The 19,196-nt window shown below is 41.7% G+C and overlaps 1 protein-coding gene across 3 annotated transcripts in view; it reads left to right on the top strand.

Annotated features, from left to right (window-relative positions):
• Window positions 1-19,196, top strand: part of ASTN2 (astrotactin 2) — a gene marked incomplete at both ends in the record, with an annotated part of 919,723 nt that overhangs the window by 591,424 nt on the left and 309,103 nt on the right. For all 3 annotated transcript variants that reach the window (XM_079706619.1, XM_079706617.1, XM_079706618.1), the window contains one exon: window positions 8,066-8,254. In XM_079706619.1, the coding sequence (XP_079562745.1) occupies window positions 8,066-8,254 (189 nt within the window). The remainder of the gene's footprint in view (window positions 1-8,065; window positions 8,255-19,196) is intronic.

Here is a 19,196-nt window from a genome sequence, read left to right on the forward strand (position 1 = left end):
TTCCTAGCACCACTATTGCCAAGGTGTATCTCCATGGGCAAGTCACTTCACTTCACTAAACTTCAGTTTTCTCATCTGAAAATGGGAGCAACAACTCCTTGTGAAGGTTGTATATTAGTTTCCTAGTGCTTCCGCAATGCATTACCACAAACTTAGTACCTTAAAACAATACAGATTTATTATTTTATGGTTCTGGAGGGCAGAAGTTCTAAAATCTAGGCGTCGGCAGAACTTCAAGGCTGGAGACATAGTCTCTGTGTCTGTGTGTGTGTCTGTCTCTTTCCTCTGCTTCCAAGTTATATCTCCTTCTCTGATCCTGACACTCTTCTCTACCTCATATGCTCCTATAAGGACCCTTTTGATTACATTGAGTCCACCCAGGTAATCCAGAATAATTGTCCCATCTCAAAATTCTTAACTTAATCACATCCACAAAGTTCCTTTTTGTCATGTAAGGTAACATTTCATGGGTTCTGGGGATTAGGAGGTAGATGTTTTGGGGGAACCATTATTCTATCCACTACAGATGGCAGTAAGGAGAAAAATATATAGAAAAAAAAATTTCACTAGACTGTGGAATCTCGAATGCAGAACTGAGCTTTGTGTATACATGTGTGTATGTGCATACATATATATGCACATGTATGCACACACACTACATGTATGCATATGCATGTATATATGTGCGTATATAATGTGTAATTCAACTTATATGTAATCATTACACATGTATAAATATATAAAGTTATATATTTAAAATATATGTATAATGTATGTTTATATGTACAATGTATTTCCAATGAATGGCACAGATAATTTCCCAGTTACGTAGTTTGAAGCAAAAAAAAATATATATATATATATATATATCAGAAAAGGGTAACTCTGTTGGCTTTAAGAAATCTGGATCTAGAAAGAGGCCAGCAACTAAGATCTGAGAACCACTGGAAGTAAATGTACATTCTCTGGGAAGTGTAAATTGGCTAATAGATTAAGCAGCAGTCATAGGTAATACTAGCATAATCACAGTCACATTAATCATCATCATCACAGTAGCTGGTGCATTAATTGGCCACTACATCATAAATACTATTTTATCCTTTATGTAAGTTATCTCTAATTCTCACATCAGCCCTATGATAAGGATTATTATTATCTCCATTTAACAGATAATGACACTGAGGCCTAGGGTAGTTAACAGACTTGATCAGGGTCACACAGCTGGGAAGTGGTACAGCCTCTATTTGACCACAGCTTTAATTAGATCCAGAATCTGAACTTGACATTTTATGTCTCCTTTAGGTAAGGGGGCCTGGAATCTCAATAGATTCACCAAAGTAGAAATTATACAAGCTACATTCTCAGGCTAGAATGTGATAATATTAGATATTAACAGCAATCTTTCTGGCCTATGAATCTATATATTTGGGAATTACAAAAAGCAACCTTCTAAATAACACTTGGGTAAGTAAAAAAATGAAACTTAAATGATCACCTCTTTAGCAACGAGCAGGAGCTGGAAAGCTGCATATCAAACTCATGGAATAGAGGCAAAGCAGTAGTCAGAAGCTCCGTGGCATTTACTAAGAAGAAAGAAAGACCAAAAATAAACAAATGAAGCATTCAACTCCAGAAGCCAGAAAAAGAGTTATAAAACAAACTCAAAGAAAGCAGCAGGAAGGAATTAATACAAGTGAAAACTGAAATAAATGAAATAGAAAAAAAAAGAAGCCTTGCCAATAAAATGCAAAAGCTTCTTCGAAGGAGAGAGAGAGAACATAAACACATTAGTAATGAGCTAGGGGCATAACCATAGAAGCGCAGAAGATAAAACAAATTTAATGAGAAGACTGTGTGCAAGTTTATACCAGTAAATTTAAAAGTCTTGATAAAATGCATTATTTCCTTAGAAAATATAAATTACCAAGTTTGAGTCATGATGCTGTAGAAAATCTAAATAGCTAAATAAAATAAAACGATAAGGGAGCTAAATGTCTACAATTGAAAAGAAGACATCAAGCCCAGGTGATTTTATATGCAGGTCTTACCAAACCATCAAGGAATGAATAACCTCTATCTTATGTAAACTGATCCAGAGAAAGAAAATAAAGGACAGTTTTCTAATTTATTCCATAATCCTAGCATAATCTGAATACCCAAACTGGCCAAATATATACTCATTCATCCAGAAAAATCTGGTTGATGTATTAGAACTGATGGGCTCCTTCTGTGGTAGGATGAAAAATCAACTTTCAAAAATCAAGAATAACTTTCCTCAATATCAGCAATAACTAACTAGAAAACATAAGGGAAAACAAACATGAAAACTGATCATGTTCCTCAAGTGGAAAATACTGTAATAATAGAAGCTATCACTCTACTATGTCCTTGTGCACGCTGTATTTCAGACACAACTCATTTAATCCTCACAGTGGCTCTGTGTGGTGGGAACTTCTTCATAGATAAGCAGAGGAAGTACAGAGAGGTTAAGCATTTTGTCCAGGGTCACACAGCAAAAAATGGTGGAATCTGGATTTGGACTATTGTGGTCTGGATCCAAAACACCTGCTTGTAACCTCTACCATAGTACATTGAATAGATACCTATGAATAAACCCCCACCAGATATGTGCAATATTTTTATGACCTAAAGTCTAAAACTTCAGTGAAGGTTTTAAAAGAACACTTGCTAAATGGAGATGCAAACTATGTTTCTGAATTAGAAGACCCCGAACTGTAAAGATGCTGCATCAATCAGCCAGGATAAGATAGGCTATGTTGCTGTAACAAATGAAGCCTCCCAAACCCAGGAGATTGCCCACAAAAGTCGATTTCTGGTTCACACAAGGTCCGTTGTAATTGAGGAAGCATTCTTCCATCCTGCAGTATGAATCTGGAACACATGATCTCCAGGCTTGCCATAGCAAAGGAAGAGAGGGCTTGAGAGTCATGCAACATGTTTGTAAGGGCTGGATCTGCAATGACTTATATCACAGCAACACAGATTCCATCTCTCAGAATCCCTTCACATGGTCCCTTAAACCCAACTGCAAGGGCAGCTTAGATGCGTAGTCTACAGGGTGTCCACAAAGAGGATCCAGTGTGGTGAACATAAGACATCATCTCTGCCTCACTTGTCAGCAGTGCTCAGCACAGAGTTGACTCTCAATGCATATGTCTTAAAGGAAAAAAAAATTAACAACTTTCCCCCATTTAGTCTACAAATTCAATTTACACAACCCAAAATTCCACTAAAGTTTTACATGAAATTTGACAAAACAACTCTAAACTTTATCTGAAGGGAAAAATGAGTAAGAACAGTGAGGAAATTTTGAAATAGGAAATTAGTGTTCTTGACAGGGATAAGACTTACCTTGCTACATTCAAAACATGCCATAAAACTCTATTAATGAAAATAGTGCAGAATTATTGCAGGAATATACAGATAATTAAATTAAATTTCCAACTATGTATATGTGGTACACATAAGGATTTAATACATGACAAAAAGGCCTTTCAAACTACTTAGGGAAGGGATGGCTCCTTCAGATACTCATCTACCCATTTTAAAAATAATTAAGTTAAAATAACCACTCCCACCATGCACAAAAATAAATGCCACACAGATTAAATAACCAAAGATGAAAAAGCTATATAAATACTACAAGAACATAAAGAAAGATTGGGGGTTTTTTAGCATCTTTTTGTCTTCCTAAGCATCACACAAAATTCAAAAGCAATAAAGGACCAGAATAAAGAGGTTATAAGACATCAAAAGCAATATTAAAATGCAAGTAAGTACAGACTGGAAGAAAATTTGGAAGGTGAAAGATAACTACTGAGAAAATATGCAAAACATATACAAACCAATAAGGAAAAAGACAAGTCTCACAAAACATGGATGGATAATGAGAAATACAGAATGAGAAATACAAATGACCACGGCATGAAAAGATGGTGAACCTCGCCAGTCATCAGGGAAATGCAAATCCAAAAAAAAAGATTAATTTTTGCGATCCCAGATTGGCAATAATGAACATGACAGATATGGAGAAATGAGTTCTCTCATTCATCAGTGATAGGATTGTAAGCTGGCAGTGCCTCTACAGATAGCCATTTAGTAGATCTATCAAAATTTAAAAATTCATAAAACATTGATCTAGCAATCCCTCTTTTAAGAATCTGTTTTATAAAAAATAAACTCAAAATGGATTAAAGACCTAAATGTAAGGCCAGACACTATCAAACTCTTAGAGGAAAGCATAGGCAGAACACTCCATGACATAAATCACAACAAGATCCTTTTTGACCCACCTCCTAGAGAAATGGAAATAAAAACAAAAATAAACAAATGGGGCCTAATGAAACTTAAAAGCTTTTGTACAGCAAAGGAAACCATAAACAAGACGAAAAGACAACCCTCAGAATGGGAGAAAATATTTGCAAACGAAGCAACTGACAAAGGATTAATCTCCAAAATTTACAAGCAGCTCATGGAGCTCAATATCAAAAAAACAACCCAATCCAAAACTGAGCAGAAGACCTAAATAGACATTTCTCCAAAGAAGATATACAGATTGCCAACAAACACATGAAAGGATGCTCAACATCACTAATCATTAGAGAAATGCAAATCAAAACTACAGTGAGGTATCACCTCACACCAGTCAGAATGGCCATCATCAAAAAATCTACAAACAATAAATGCTGGAGAGGGTGTGGAGAAAAGGGAACCCTCTTGCACTGTTGGTGAGAATGTAAATTGATACAGCCACTGTGGAGAACAGTATGGAGTTTCCTCAAAAAACTAAAAATAGAACTACCATACAACCCAGCAATCCCACTACAGGGCATATACCCTGAGAAAACCATAATTCAAAAAGAGTCACGTAACACAATGTTCATTGCAGCTCTATTTACAATCGCCAGGACATGGAAGCAACCTAAGTGACCATCGACAGATGAATGGATAAAGAAGATGTGGCACGTATATACAATGGAATATTACTCAGCCATAAAAAGAAACTAAATTGAGTTATTTGTAGTGAGGTGGATGGACCTAGAGACTGTCATACAGAGTGAAGTAAGTCAGAAAGAGAAAAACAAATACTGTATACTAACACATATATATGGAATGTAAAAAAAAAAAAAAAGGTTCTGAAGAACCTAGGGGCAGGACAGGAATAAAGACGCAGACATAGAGAATGGACTTGAGGACACAGAGAGGGGGAAGGGTAAGCTGGGACGAAGTGAAAGAGTGCCATGGACATATATACACTACCAAACGTAAAGTAGATAGCTAGTGGGAAGCAGCTACATAGCACAGGGAGATCAGCTCGGTGCTTTGTGTCCACCTAGAGGGTTGGGATAGGGAGGGTGGGAGGGAGACGCAAGAGGGAGGAGATATGGGGATATATGTATATGTATAGTTGATTCACTTTGTTATAAAGCAGAAACTAACACACCATTGTAAAGCAATTATGCTCCACTAAAGATGGTAAAAAAAAATCTGTTTTATAGAAACACACACATGCATAGTGATATATGTACAAAATTCTTCACTGTGGCACCATTTGTAATAACAAACAGCTATAAACAACCAAAATGCCCATCAATAAAGATTAAGTAAAATCATTATGGTACATTTATACTGCACAATGCCAAACAGTCATTAAAAAGATCGATCTATATGTATACTGATTTGAAAAGATCTCCAAGGATTTAGGTACAAATGCATATCTCACAACAATGTATAGGGTAATTCTGTTTATGAGTTTATTATGAAAAATTATAATTTTAAAATATATATGATATAAAAATTAAAATAATATATTGTATATTATAAAAAGTGTAATATGTATATAGTAGATCTCTAAATGCATTGAAAAACCCTACAAGAATACATAATTATTAACAATGATGACCACTGGAACAGGAAGTAAGGATATGTGTGGAGTGGAGTGAGAAATGAAGAACTTCTGTGTTTTACTCTATAGACTTTGATAATATCAAATCTTTTACAACAACAATGTATACATTCATAGGTGCACATGTGTGTGTGTGTGTGTATGTGTATGTGTATGTGTGAGAGAGGCAGGTGGGGGGAGGGAGAGAGAGAAGAGGGTGAGCTCTACCCAGTATATCATTTCCCGTATTTGCTGGGAACCTTTTGGAATAAATGGATGGGACTATACTTTATTGAGAACTTACCATATACTCTGCACATTTATATAACTCACATTATCTGTACTGTAGCTTTTTGAAGGGAGAGTTGCATGTATTTAATAGATGCAAAAAGAAGACAGGATAGACTTGACCAAGGTACCAGGATAGCCCTCCTTCCAAGAACTTTCCACTGTACTTTGGGCAGGAGCATGTAAACATTGGAAAGACAGTCGGTGCCTCTGTGCAATACACTGGGAGTTAGAGGAAAACAAGGACAGAGTGACAGCTTGCTTCAGACGTAAGGTGTTCCTGAGTTTTCAATAGGAGCGATCTTGGGTCATGTTTTCAGCTCTGCCTGCCTACTTCCTGCCTTCAGTTGGGTTCTATGTCTCTAGCATCAGCTAGTGGATCCTGCATCCTGGGTACACTTTCTTCCCAAACCATGTCACAGAGCTCCTCCACATGAGCCTTTTTGCAGTCCGATTCAGTAGATCTTCACTTCATCCCATGAAAGAAAGGCCGATAAGAGACTGACTACTTTCTACTGACTCCAATTAGCATAGTGTAACCAGGGTTATGTCATGCAAATAAGAACAGATGTATTTGGAAAAGACAAGTGAGGGAAGAGTTACCTTTGTTGCTAGACAGACCTGATTCTGAACGCCAGCTTTGCCACTTACTCGTGGTGTGACATGCTTTATTTCGTGGCTCCTCCTGTTGCTCTCTGTAAAGCAGGAATGATGATACTACCTTTTTCATGATTAGAAAATAAACATACAAAGTGCCTAGTCAATAGCATATGCTCAATAAGTAAATACCACCATTGCCACCATTACAACCTCTCTATATTTATTGTGTTAAGTACGCTGCAATTTCTAACTGTTTGTGCAGTCAGTGTATCATGGAACCTCATAGCAGCCTAGTGGATTAATGTAGGATAGTAGTGTCTACCCCCTTTTACAGATGAGGAAACTGGAGACCAAAGAGGTAAAATGACTTGCCTGGTTCACATATATCACAAGGAACAAAGATGACATTCTACAGCTATCTTCAATTGTACAGCCTATTCTCTTGTGTCTTATTTATTACGTGCACCCTACCCTCAGTGCCTAGCAAAGGACCATGAGCAGATAGACATTCACAGAATTTCAGTTTCTGAATTGATTTTTCATAGGCTAGGACCTCTGCTTTCTCTTTTCCCCCCCCATGCCTCTCTAAGAGATTTCTTTCCCACTGTAAACATCCCAAATTGCAAATATTTTTTTCCACACCCCATTCAGATGCCTGTTTGGGCCATAGTGGAGCCCATCCCAGTTTCAAAGGCGTGTCAAGGGCCCCTCTGCTCTCAGGATTAGGTAGCTAGAGACCAACAGAGGCTGCTAACGTTGCTAATTGAACAGAAGCTGTGGCTGCTGCCCCGATGCCCGCCCCCGCCCCCCATGCGCTGTCCATGGTCCGGGAAGGATCACCTCTGAGCTACAAGGGCAATAAAAACCTTGTTTTTGCTACAGTCTTCAACCTTGGCCAGCAGATGCACTGGGAATAGGTTCTGGTTTGAGAAGCTAGTTGATAATTCCCTGTGAATTGGTCTGTCCTGCTTTTTAAAGTTTGTGTGTTCATGGAAAACAGTTTTTAAATTTGCTTTGTGTATGGATGTGCTCTCCGACTTCCCCCTCAACTCCTCCAAAATGTCACAGATGACTTTCCTTGAATTTACCAATTTGCAGGATTAATGTGCTTCTCTCTAGACACCTGTGCCCTAGATAGATTCCAGCCAGAATAGCTGTATCCATTCCTAAATTCTGACCTGTTTTGCAGGCAAAGGAGGCCTCGGTTTTAGGTCAGCCCCAATGGGGGCGTTGAGCATGCGCGCTAACTCTTGGCCCTGTTTTATCGTGCAGTTGTGTGGAGGAGTTCAAGCTGGCTCCTGATGGAAAATCCTGCCTGATGCTCTCCGATGTCTGCGAGGGCCCCAAGTGCCTCAAACCTGATTCCAAGTTCAACAACACCCTCTTTGGAGAGATGCTACATGGTTACAACAACCGGACCCAGCATGTGAACCAAGGCCAAGTCTTCCAGATGACCTTTAGGTATGGGACACACACCTGCACTTCACTCATCAAGTCACTGACCCAAAATCTGGGCAGGGGGAGGAAGCCATGGGCACCATGGGATAGAGAGGTCTATTACACTGGTCAGCATCTCCCCCAAATTACTAATGCCTGTGCATGAAGTATCAGCAGTCAGCAAAGTCCATTCCCTGAAGTTCCTTTTCCACTGACCTAGCCTTTATTTATCCCACCCTTCCATTTTCTAACTCTATCCACATATTTGCAATTCAATCTTAAATCATCCTGTAAGTACAGTTAATGGAATTTCTAATGTGATTAATCTTTCCGTCTATTAAAAATAAGTATCTTATGTAGGCTATTCAGGCAGTTCAAAAATAAAGACATTTAATGAACGAGAAAATAAAATTCCCATCACCCAGAAATAGCTAGAATTAACATTTTCTTGAACATTCTTAAAACACCTCTCTCTCTCTTTCCCTCTCTATCTGTATATCAGTGTACACACACACACACACACACACACAAACACACAGACATGCCAACTCTCAGTAAAGCTGTTTAGGAATTGCTTTTTTTGCTCATCAGTATGTCAAAGACCTCTTTCCCTGTTAATAAATACAGAGGTACATGTGAAATTAAAAGATTGAGACTACTCTCACATAAGAATAAACAGGACAGGGACTGGGTTGGCCAAATGTTATGAAGATTAGACATGCAGTGTACTTGTGAATGTCTTCTTGGGAGAGTTGAAGAAACTGGGGCTGTTCTATCTGGAGAAGAAAGGCCTTAGGTGGGATTTATTCATGCCTGAAAATCTGAAAACCATAAGATGGTAGCATGAGAAGAACTGTTCCGTGTATAAGAAATGATTATCTTAAAAAAAAACTATACTTTGAGACAGTTTTGCATAAAAATGTAATAGGATATTATTCCAAAGAAGGGTTCTCCCTACCATGTGAGGTCATGTCAACAAAAGTCAGAACTGGTAAGAAACATCACTGTTATAATCATCCTCGTCCTCATCCTGTCATCTAATTAATAATAATTGTAAAAATAATAATAATAATTGTGATTGTAGTAGGAGTGGCTACTCTTTATCAGGAAATACTCTATATGTCAAGCTCTTTGGTAAATATTTTAAAAATAATAATAACGACTAACGCTAATTTAGCACATGCTGTGGGCATTCGAAGCACTTTCCATTCCTTGATTTAATGTCATCCTCACAATGGCCCCGTGAAGCAGAGGCTGTTGTCATCCCCTTTATACAGATGAGAAGTGGCAGTGTTAAGTGACTTTCCCAAATCTCCCTTATAGAAAGTAAAAGAGCCAGGGTAGTACCATTTTAGCTTCACAATGAAAACCCTTTGAGATACCATGGCCTCCATTTTGCAGTTGAAAAGTCAACACCAGAGAGGTAAACTGACTTTCTCCAAGTCACCATCTAGTGAGACGGGTAGGGAGGATTCAGATGTATATCTGGCTGACTCCAAAGCCCTGCTCTTATCTTCTAATCCAACATACCTTATCACTTCCCATTTTATAGAACTAGAATGAAAATGTGAATTCCATAAAACTATTCATCTATGTAGTTATCACATGCTCGTTGAGCACCTGCTATGTCCCAGGTACCATGCTTCAGACCCTGTGGTGCTTAGATATAGTGTGTGTGTGTGTGTGTGTGTGTGTGTGTGTGTGTGTAATCTTAGGTACTTAATTTATGGCAGGAATTATGAAGTAAAGATGCAGTGTTCCAGGTAATCAGTTAACAGTGGGATCTAATTTAGTTGGAGTAGAGTGTGTGCGTGGCGGAGGGGGAGTACATTTATTGGATTAGAAAACAGTAAGGCTCACAGTCTACCTTGCAGAGGAAGTGTTCTTTAACTAATTCCTGGAAGATGAGTTGGAGCTAGCATTGTAAAAGGTTTCAAGCAGAGACAGATATTCTAAGAAGGAAAAGAACTTGGTTGGTTTCAGGAGAGGAAGAATGTGATGTGGTTGAAGCTGAGTAAATATGGGATGTGAAGCCAGAGGGGTAAGCAGTGACAGATTATGGGGGTCTTGCAGGCAAAGTCTTTATTGTAATAGCAAAGGGGAGAACTCTTAAATGGTTAAAAGAGGGGACTATGTCATGATTGCATTGTATTTTTTGACTTCATGGTAGCTGTGCGGAAGTACATTGCAATGAGGGTGGAAAGGAAAACAGTGGAATGGGGTCAAGTAGGTGTCCGTTGTGGAAGCTACTTGAGAATGTTAGTGGCTTCAACCAGGATGATGGGAACACAATTGAGAAAGGGGATTGGGGGAGATATTTGCAAGGTATAATGGACAAGGGCCAGGGAACAGTTGCCGGCAAAGGGTAAGGTTGAGGGAGGATTCAAGGGTGATAGAAGTACTGGCAGCCACAGAGCAATTTAATGGCAGAGTCGAGTCCTCCAACTCCCAGATGCTCAAGCCAAGGCTGATGCTACTTCGTTAAAAAACTCTCGGAGAGGGCTTCCCTGGTGGCACAGTGGTTGTGAGTCTGCCTGCCGATGCAGGGGACACGGGTTCGTGCCCCGGTCCGGGAAGATCCCACATGCCGCAGAGCAGCTGGGCCTGTGAGCCATGGCCGCTGAGCCTGCACGTCCGGAGCCTGTGCTCCACAACGGGAGAGGCCACAACAGTGAGAGGCCCGCGTACCCACCCCCCCCGCAAAAAAAAAAAAACTCTCGGAGAAATTTAAGGGCAATCTGGATGAGCTGCTTTTAATTCTGATATTCTACAGTCCTGATTTTCTATAGTTTTAATAGTCTGTGAAACCCTGTGTTGAGTACCATGATGGATAGAATAATGCTGCATGGAATCCAAAGGAAAACATGAACTGTCCCTGGCCTTCAAGAAAGGAATTTACACGTCTGCAAGAAGACACACACTCAATTAGAAAACAAATATGTGAACACTTAATTTGCAAAGAAACGTTCCAAATGATGCCAGTGGTTTTCAGAGTTCCCATATGAAGACTTTTGAAAGGAATTAGAAGGAATAACAAAGTGCTTCATAAAGGATGAGGCTTATGAACTGGAGTTTGAAGTGATGGCAAAGAACAGTGCCTCTTGGGAGAGATAAGAGCTATAAAGGCATTTTCCTGTCCAGGAAGGAGCATGCAGAAGCCCAGATATATTGATAAGCGAGGGGAGTGGGAGGGACAGGAAAAAAAATCTCCAGATAGAGCCAGCTCCAAATCCTGGCCCCATCCCTGACAAGCATAGTCCTACTCTCTCATCTTTAAAAAGGGGTGTTTAATCAGATACCGGTAACTGTAATATGGCAACATTGCTTGCTTTATGTAGTTTGATTTCTCATAGCATCTATCAGAGTGACTGGCATGTGATAAATGATCAAAGGCACTAGTTCCCATTCTCAGGTGTGAAGATTAGCTTGGTCCAAAAGAAGGATCCAAATTGGGTAGTAAGGTGCTAGATCCTGAAGGGACTTCATGGAATCCCAGGATCTCATTTGCATGTGGGGAAGGGACTTGGCTAAGGTCACAAGGCAAGTCATTGCGGAGCTAGCCTATAAACTCAGATCTCCTGGTTGTCCAGCATCCTTGCCTTCCCCCCACCAACAGACTGGTTGGTAAGGAGAGCCTGGCTCCTCAAAGGCTGACCTGGGACTCTGCAGGCTCAGACAGAATTTTAGCCCCATCAGGAGTCCTCCTTCAGCCTCAAACACTCTATTTAGTGTTCCCAGCCCTTCCATCTTGGGTTGTCTCTGAATAGCTAGGGCCGATCTTCCCTGATTTGCTCAGGAAAAGCAGTATAGTCAAGAGACCACACTGTTATCTTTTGACAACAGCCTCCAGATGTAGGAAACTCCCCAGACTACCATTATATTAGAGTAGCCCATTTCACTTCAGCTCGCTCATCCTTGGCTTCAGTTAAACTTTCTTTGCAATTATTTCTGTCCCCAGACCATGTCACCTCTTGGAGCCACACGCTAAGGCAATTGACTTCCCTCTGTGGGAAGGTGAGTGGCTTCTGATGAATCGAAATTTATCTCTTTCAAGTCTCCTTTCCTGAGCCCCAGATAAAGGGGAGTCTGCGGCTCCTTTGTCCTTCAAGTTTCAGAAGGCAGGCCTGTAAGGTTCTCAGCATCAAAGGCTGTTGTCATTTCCCGCCTCCTTCTCCTTCCTTGCTCTCCTCCTGCAAGTAAGCTCCGGTCCAGTCCTGCAGAGTAGCCAGCAGGCACCCCACTAGCCCCATATGCTGCATTTCCTGACAACTGCCTGGCCTGGGATTTCAAACTCTCTCCCAGCTAAAGAATCTGCTGTGCGACAGTCACAACTCTGCTTTGTACTCCCCCCTGCCCCTACCTGGATCCCCACACCTAGCAACTGCTGATAGAAGACAGGTCTGCCTCCCATGTCTTCTCTTGAATCTCTGAAAGAGCAACCTGGATTTCTGCTTTCAAAAAGCCTCACATTTCAAATCTCTGAGCTGGACAAACTCTTAAAGATTAACAAAATTCAGACCTAACCTCTTATCGTATAGCTGGAGAAACTGAGGCCCAGGAAAGGATATTACTTGCCCAGTGCTCACCATGACTTAGGGCCCCGCTGAGACTGAAAGTTTGAGTTTGTGACTCCCAGACCAATGTTCTCCTGGTTTCTGGTTCTGTTACAAGGGACGTATGTAACTTCTCCATACCCCCATATTAGTGTGTGCTAAGACGAGCCACCTGCTTCATCCCTGCTGTCAGCAGAGAGTGAGGACTCAGGTGTCTTAGGGATGCCAAATTCATAACGAAGGGGGCGTCTTAGGCAAAGCCCACTTGCACGTACATGATTCTGCAGGAACTTGACCCCATTCCTGGCTATCTCCTCGGGTTGCCGCACGTAGGCTGCAGCCTGTCTCTGGGAGAGGAACATGTGGAGGCGTTCAGGACCCTGACAAGTCCAAGACTTATCCACTATGTGGGAAGATGAAGTATGGAGCAAGCTCTGAGACACAGAGAAAGATAGCGGCAGGGTGAGAGTGATGAGGAGAAGCAGTCAGAGGGACAAAGCTGAGACGTGCGGAGAGACAAGGATGGAGGAGATATGGAGAGTCAGAGCACAGAAGGGGGGATTGCCAGGCACAGAAAGGGTTAAAGAGATACAGAGTAGTGACAAGGGTTAAAGAGATAAGGAGGTAGATGGTGAAAGGTAGGGGAGCTGGGAAGGAGTGAAAGATGAAAGTCTTGTTCTGTAAATAAGTTCATTTGTATCATTTTTTTAGATTCCATATATAAGCGATACCATATGATATTTGTCTTTCTCTGTCTGGCTTACTTCACTTAGTATGATAATCTCCATCCATCCATGGTGCTGCAAATGGCATTATTTCATTCTTTTTAATGGCTGAGTAATAGTCCATTGTATATATGTAAAATGAACTTATTTACAAAACAGAAACAGACTCACAGACTTAGAAAACAAATTTATGGTTAACAAAGGGGAAAGGCAGGGGGAAGGGATAAATTGGGAGTTGGGGATTGACATATACACACTACTATATATAAAATAGATAATCAACAAGGTCCTACTGTATAGCACAGGGAACTCTGCCCAATATTCTGTGATAACATAAGTGGGAAAAGAATTTGAAAAAGAATAGATACATGTATATATACATGTATGTATATATGCACTAAGAAAAAAAAAAAAGAAACATGAAAGGCTTGAAGGAGGGACCTAAAGTGATAGAGAAAGAAGGACACAGAGTTTACAGTGAAGTCACAATATAATTTATTCCCAGGAGGGAGTAAGGGTTGTTTTAAGAGACTGGGTGGTGCCCGGAGAGAGCTCTGGATTAGGAGTTGTGTTCAGATGGATTATGAATGCACATAAAAGCCTTTGGTAAAATGCCAAGTTCTGTGCAAATGTGAAAAGTCAAAGATCTCACTTCTGAATTGCCCCCAAACGCAGTAAATGATGTCAGGCTTTGCTGTTTCTAATCCCTTCCTGTGAACTGTGTTGGTCTTAATGACCCATGCAGGATCACCATCAGAATTCCCTTCCCTTAACTCTTGATCAAGGAGGGACTGGCACAGACTGTTGGAGTGAGATAAACTCATCAGAGGTTGGTGGTATTTACTGTTTTGTTTGTTCATTTGTATTTTACTTCCCTCCCTCTCCCATCCTTATCCATCCTACCTCATTTTTATAAGAAAGAAAGGTCAACTTTGCTTATAGATTGCAGAGATTTAGATAAACATCAGTCAAGAACTATTATTGAGCCTGGAGTCTCAGAAACTGCACTGAGAAGTTGCTTGGGAATGGGGGCTGAGCGAATACAATGGTGGATTTTGCAAAAGCCTCATCAAAAAGACTGTTCTACCAGCCACAGACATTTACTCATAGGCCTTCACAAATGACCTACAAAGAATGTAAGGTGCTCATGAAAAATTTACTAGAAAGGCGCTTGCCAGCCTGGTTTGTTTATCAGATGTGCGTGTTGTACAGCATAAGAGGACGGTCTTGGGTAAGATGTGGGATTCAGGATGAGGCACCACCAGCCCACGCCTGGTGAGACAGAGGGATTCTCTTTAAAGATTTGAGGAAAGCTGGCTTTCACTTGTGGCACCCACTTGTTCCCCCGCTTGAAGGTCCTGAGTCACATCTTATTAAGTTGCTCCAAAGCTATGGTTTTTCTGCTGCTTTCCTGGGACGTGGTTAATTGTACACGCTGCTTCTGTATCATTCCCTGTTTTCTACACTTTAATCATGTGTGTACGTTTTTGTGTGCTGGGTCCTATACTACATACTTTGTTTTCTCACTTAGTCTTTCCAAGACCTGTTGCAAAGTAGCTCTTAACAACTGGGTTTTACAAAAAAGGAAATGAATGTGTCAACCAGACTGCATTAAGCTTTGTCTTGATGACACACAACTTCAAAACTACAGTGGGTTCACAGGAAAGTGTGTGTGTTGCTCATACCACATGCTGCGGACAGAATCACAGTGGTTCTGCGCACCCTGGTGTTTGGGAATCTGGGCTGACAGAGCATCGTCTTCCATGTGCTTCCGTGAACACTATCGTAGTGGGGAGGGAACTTGACTCTCATTACTTCCTCCTAGAGGTGACATTCTGCTCACATTGCATTGGTCAAATCAAATCTCATGGTCATGGTGCCCCTCCAAGGGTTGAGCTGAGATGTGAAATCCTGTTATGTGCAGAGAAGCAGAGACCCAGAAATATGTGGGACATCAATACTGTTTACCACACTGAGGCACAGAGATGTTAGGCTAACTAGCCTGACAGTCATACGGCTAAAAACTGACAGCACATGGGTCAAACAACAAAGCCCATTTAGCAGTAGTGCCTCCCAGGCTCCTGGGATACTCCTACTTCATATCACCACCTCTGAGAACTGTAATTAGACGAATGTTCTCTTCTTGTCAGTTTCCTTCATTCAATCCCAAGGAACGATAGACTTTATAGATGGGAGAACCTTGGAGAACAGTTTGTACAACCCCTTCCATTTGTAGATGAGATGCCCAAGGCTCACGGTTTTTAAGTGAATTACCTAAAATCCCATATAACTAGTAAATAAATAAGGCAGGCCTCCAACCCCCAGTCTATTGGTCTTCTCTGTATTCACTTGGAAGACTTAGGGAAATAGCATCCAACTCCCACACTGTACAGATGGTAACACCAAAACCAAGTTTCCATAATTAACAGCAGAGCCAGGCAGGGAAGCTGTTTTTCTAAGCTCTTAGGCCTGAGTGTTTTGTAGTATACCACGATCTTATTGTAAAAAAGAAAGCAAAGGAGGCAGGTAGTGGAGAAATTATCAATCAAAAGTAGCATTAGCTTTTGATTTTCAAGGACATTCCCAGCGTCTATGTAGTAATATTCCAGCTCTTGGCAAAATCTTCAACTAACCACCTAGAGGCACAGCTGCATGCTACCTTCTCTGGGGGATCAATGGTGAGATCTTTGAAGTGGATTGAGTGACAGAAGTTGGAGGCTGGATCACAGGAGTCAGGGGGCAAGTTTCCCTGGGGTCCTGACTCCTGGGCTGACTGTGAAGAATCTCCTTTCTGTGTGTCCGTTTTTCCAAGGTTTCCTAACATCATCCACAGGAGTCAAACCCAATATGTCCAGTGTACCTTAGGTCCTGGAGTCAGAAAGTCTTCATTCCTGTTCTACCACTTCTACCACTCTTGGCCATTCCCCACCTTCTGACTTCTGTTGTCTCTTCTGTATATTAAAGTGAGGGCAGAGCTCAGACAAAGACTGAGGGCTTCTGACCTAGAATACAGCACTCTTTTTACTCAACTGCCATGGCCAGGGGCCTAGTGAAGCCTTTCCTACTTACCTGATCATAAGAATCATCTAGGGCTATGCCAAGACCCACCAATCTTCCCCCCCCCCCGCCAGATAAGGGGCCTGGGAAAATGAATTTCCACTGTATTCCCAGGTGGTTCACATTATCCAGCATTTTGGAGATACAGTGGCCTGATGTCTAAGATGCGAGGCTCTAGAGTCCGAGTTCTAACTTGCCACTAACCAGTTGTCTGACCTTGGGCACATTAGCTCATTAAGCTCACTTTCCTCATCTCTAAATTATGAATAATAACAAGACCCACTTCCTGGTGGTGTTGTGGTGATTAAGTGAGATTGGCCCCTGTTGCATCCCTATTCTCAGCAGACAGGGAGGATCCTGGTGCCATAGCGGGCGGCCAAGCCAATAACTAAGGAGGAATCTTCGGCAAAGGCCATCCTTGTGTGCATGATTCTGCGGGAAGTTGATCCCATTCTTGGCTGTGACCCAACACAAGGTGTCAGGGTGCCACCATCAGAAGTAACAGGACCCAAATCCCACCTCTGCCGTTTCCTAGCTGTATGGGTTTGGACAAATCCTAATCTCTCTGAACCTCAAGATCGTCAACTGTAAAGTGGGTTTTACCCCAAAATATCCTCAGAGAGCTATGGTAAGGATTTAACAGTCTAATAAGCAAGGGTCCTAGATCAGTAGGCTTTCAGTAAACATTGTTTTCTTTTCCTTCAATTGTATTCCTCTCCCCGTAGTTCTAGAAGCCACATGGTTAATGAAGATGTATTCTGTTGCATCCCCCCAGATCTCATCTCTGGACTGGAGTCATGGTCATCCTCCCAACTTCCTCCAACTAACACATGTTTTGGTGAATACATTGCTTTGGTGAAATGCCCAGGGTAGAGACAGAAATGTAGCCCTTCTTGCTCTATGGGTCTGTTGGAGGTGGACAACTCAGCCAGCAATGTGGGATGGGGCAGCAGCCAAGGTCACCTTCTTGTGGGAGTGTTTATCCCAGCCTTTGGAGAGATATAATCTCCCTGATGTGTTGTATCACCAGTGTCCTATAGGGTAGCCTGCTTTGTCTGAATGACCTACAGTGAAATACATCTAATTAGCAATGTGACATTTAGATGCTCATGTGTGCTATGTGGAATTTGATAGCCTGGGCCCAGATCCAAAAGTTTCAGAACTATATTAATCTACCACCTCTAGGGTGATATTAAAAATATTTAATGATCAGCATAGAAGTGGCATTGACCAATCAAAGAGGATGTCCATCCAAACAGAATGAAGGTTTAGCTGTAAGCCCTTCTGGACCTCACATCAGTCTTGCTCACCTTCCACCTTTCCTGATTTCCTCCCCCTCTTATCAACTCATCACATCCTCTGGTACATTTCCTCAACACCTTTAAGCATGACTGATATTGGAAAACTATTTTTTCTTTTCTTTTTAATTTATTATTATTATTATTATTTTTTTTTGCGGTACGCGGGCCTCTCACTGTTGTGGCCTCTCCCATTGCGGAGCACAGGCTCCGGACGCACAGGCTCAGCGGCCATGGCTCACGGGCCCAGCCGCTCCGCGGCATGTGGGATCCTCCCGGACCGGGGCACGAACCCGTGTCCCCTGCATCGGCAGGCGGACTCTCAACCACTGCACCACCAGGGAAGCCCTTTTTCTTTTCTTTTTAAAGCCTGTTTCTGAGGGGCAAAGGCAGATGTTTCTCCCATGACACATGTGGACAGAGCAGATTGCCTATCATACTTCTTACATGAGAAAACTGAAGCTCAGAAAGGTGAGGCGTGGCATCCAAAGCGCCATGTGCATATGGTCTAAAACCATCTGATCCTCAAGGAGCAGGAAAGCAAATAATAGCTCATCATCATCATTGTACACAAAACCTCTATCTAAAGGTAGGAATTTTCCATATGTCTGCTTATAGCCAGAACTCAATACACATGAAATACACTAGTGCTTCTCAAACTCTCATGTGCATACAGATCGCCAGGGTATCCTGCTAAAATGCAGGCTGTGGTTCAGTGGGTTGTGAGTAAGGCCTGAGACTCTGCATTTCAAATGTACTCCTGGGTCTGAGCACCAGTTTGAATAGCAAAGTGTTAAACTGAACTTTATGCTAGATGTGAGCCCAGGTTAGGCCTGAGAATGGAAAAGGATGGTTTCCCCTCCATGTGCCTGTTTGAAAGCAGCAACTGAGTCCCAAGTCCAATGGCACAAGGACTCCCAAAGGAGTCTCCCCTCAGAGTGACCAAGTGCAGAGACGGTTTTGGATTTGCAGCAGCCAGGGCGGACAGTGCTGTCCTGCAATTCAACAGGCCCCTAGTGCATAATGTAGCACAATTCATTCTCTGCATCCATTCGTCTGCTCTGCTCACTGTTGGGTACAAGGACACTGAGCATCAGTACCGATCGGGGAGGCACTTATCCTGACTCCAGTGTCCTGAAGCTGCAGTTGGGTGCCCAGATCATAGCCTCCTCCGTCTGCCCACACTACAATTCCAGCCATCATTGGATGCCGTGGAAGGTGCTTTCCAGTGGAGAGCTGGGCTACAGTCTGCATTAGATCAGAGGTAGAAGGCAGACTCCTAGAAAATCAGTGAGAAATCCGTTTGGGAGGGGACATTGGTCTGGGTGAAGCT

Source organism: Hyperoodon ampullatus, assembly GCF_949752795.1.
Source record: "Hyperoodon ampullatus genome assembly, chromosome: 6".
NCBI classification, from domain to species: Eukaryota; Metazoa; Chordata; class Mammalia; order Artiodactyla; family Ziphiidae; genus Hyperoodon; species Hyperoodon ampullatus.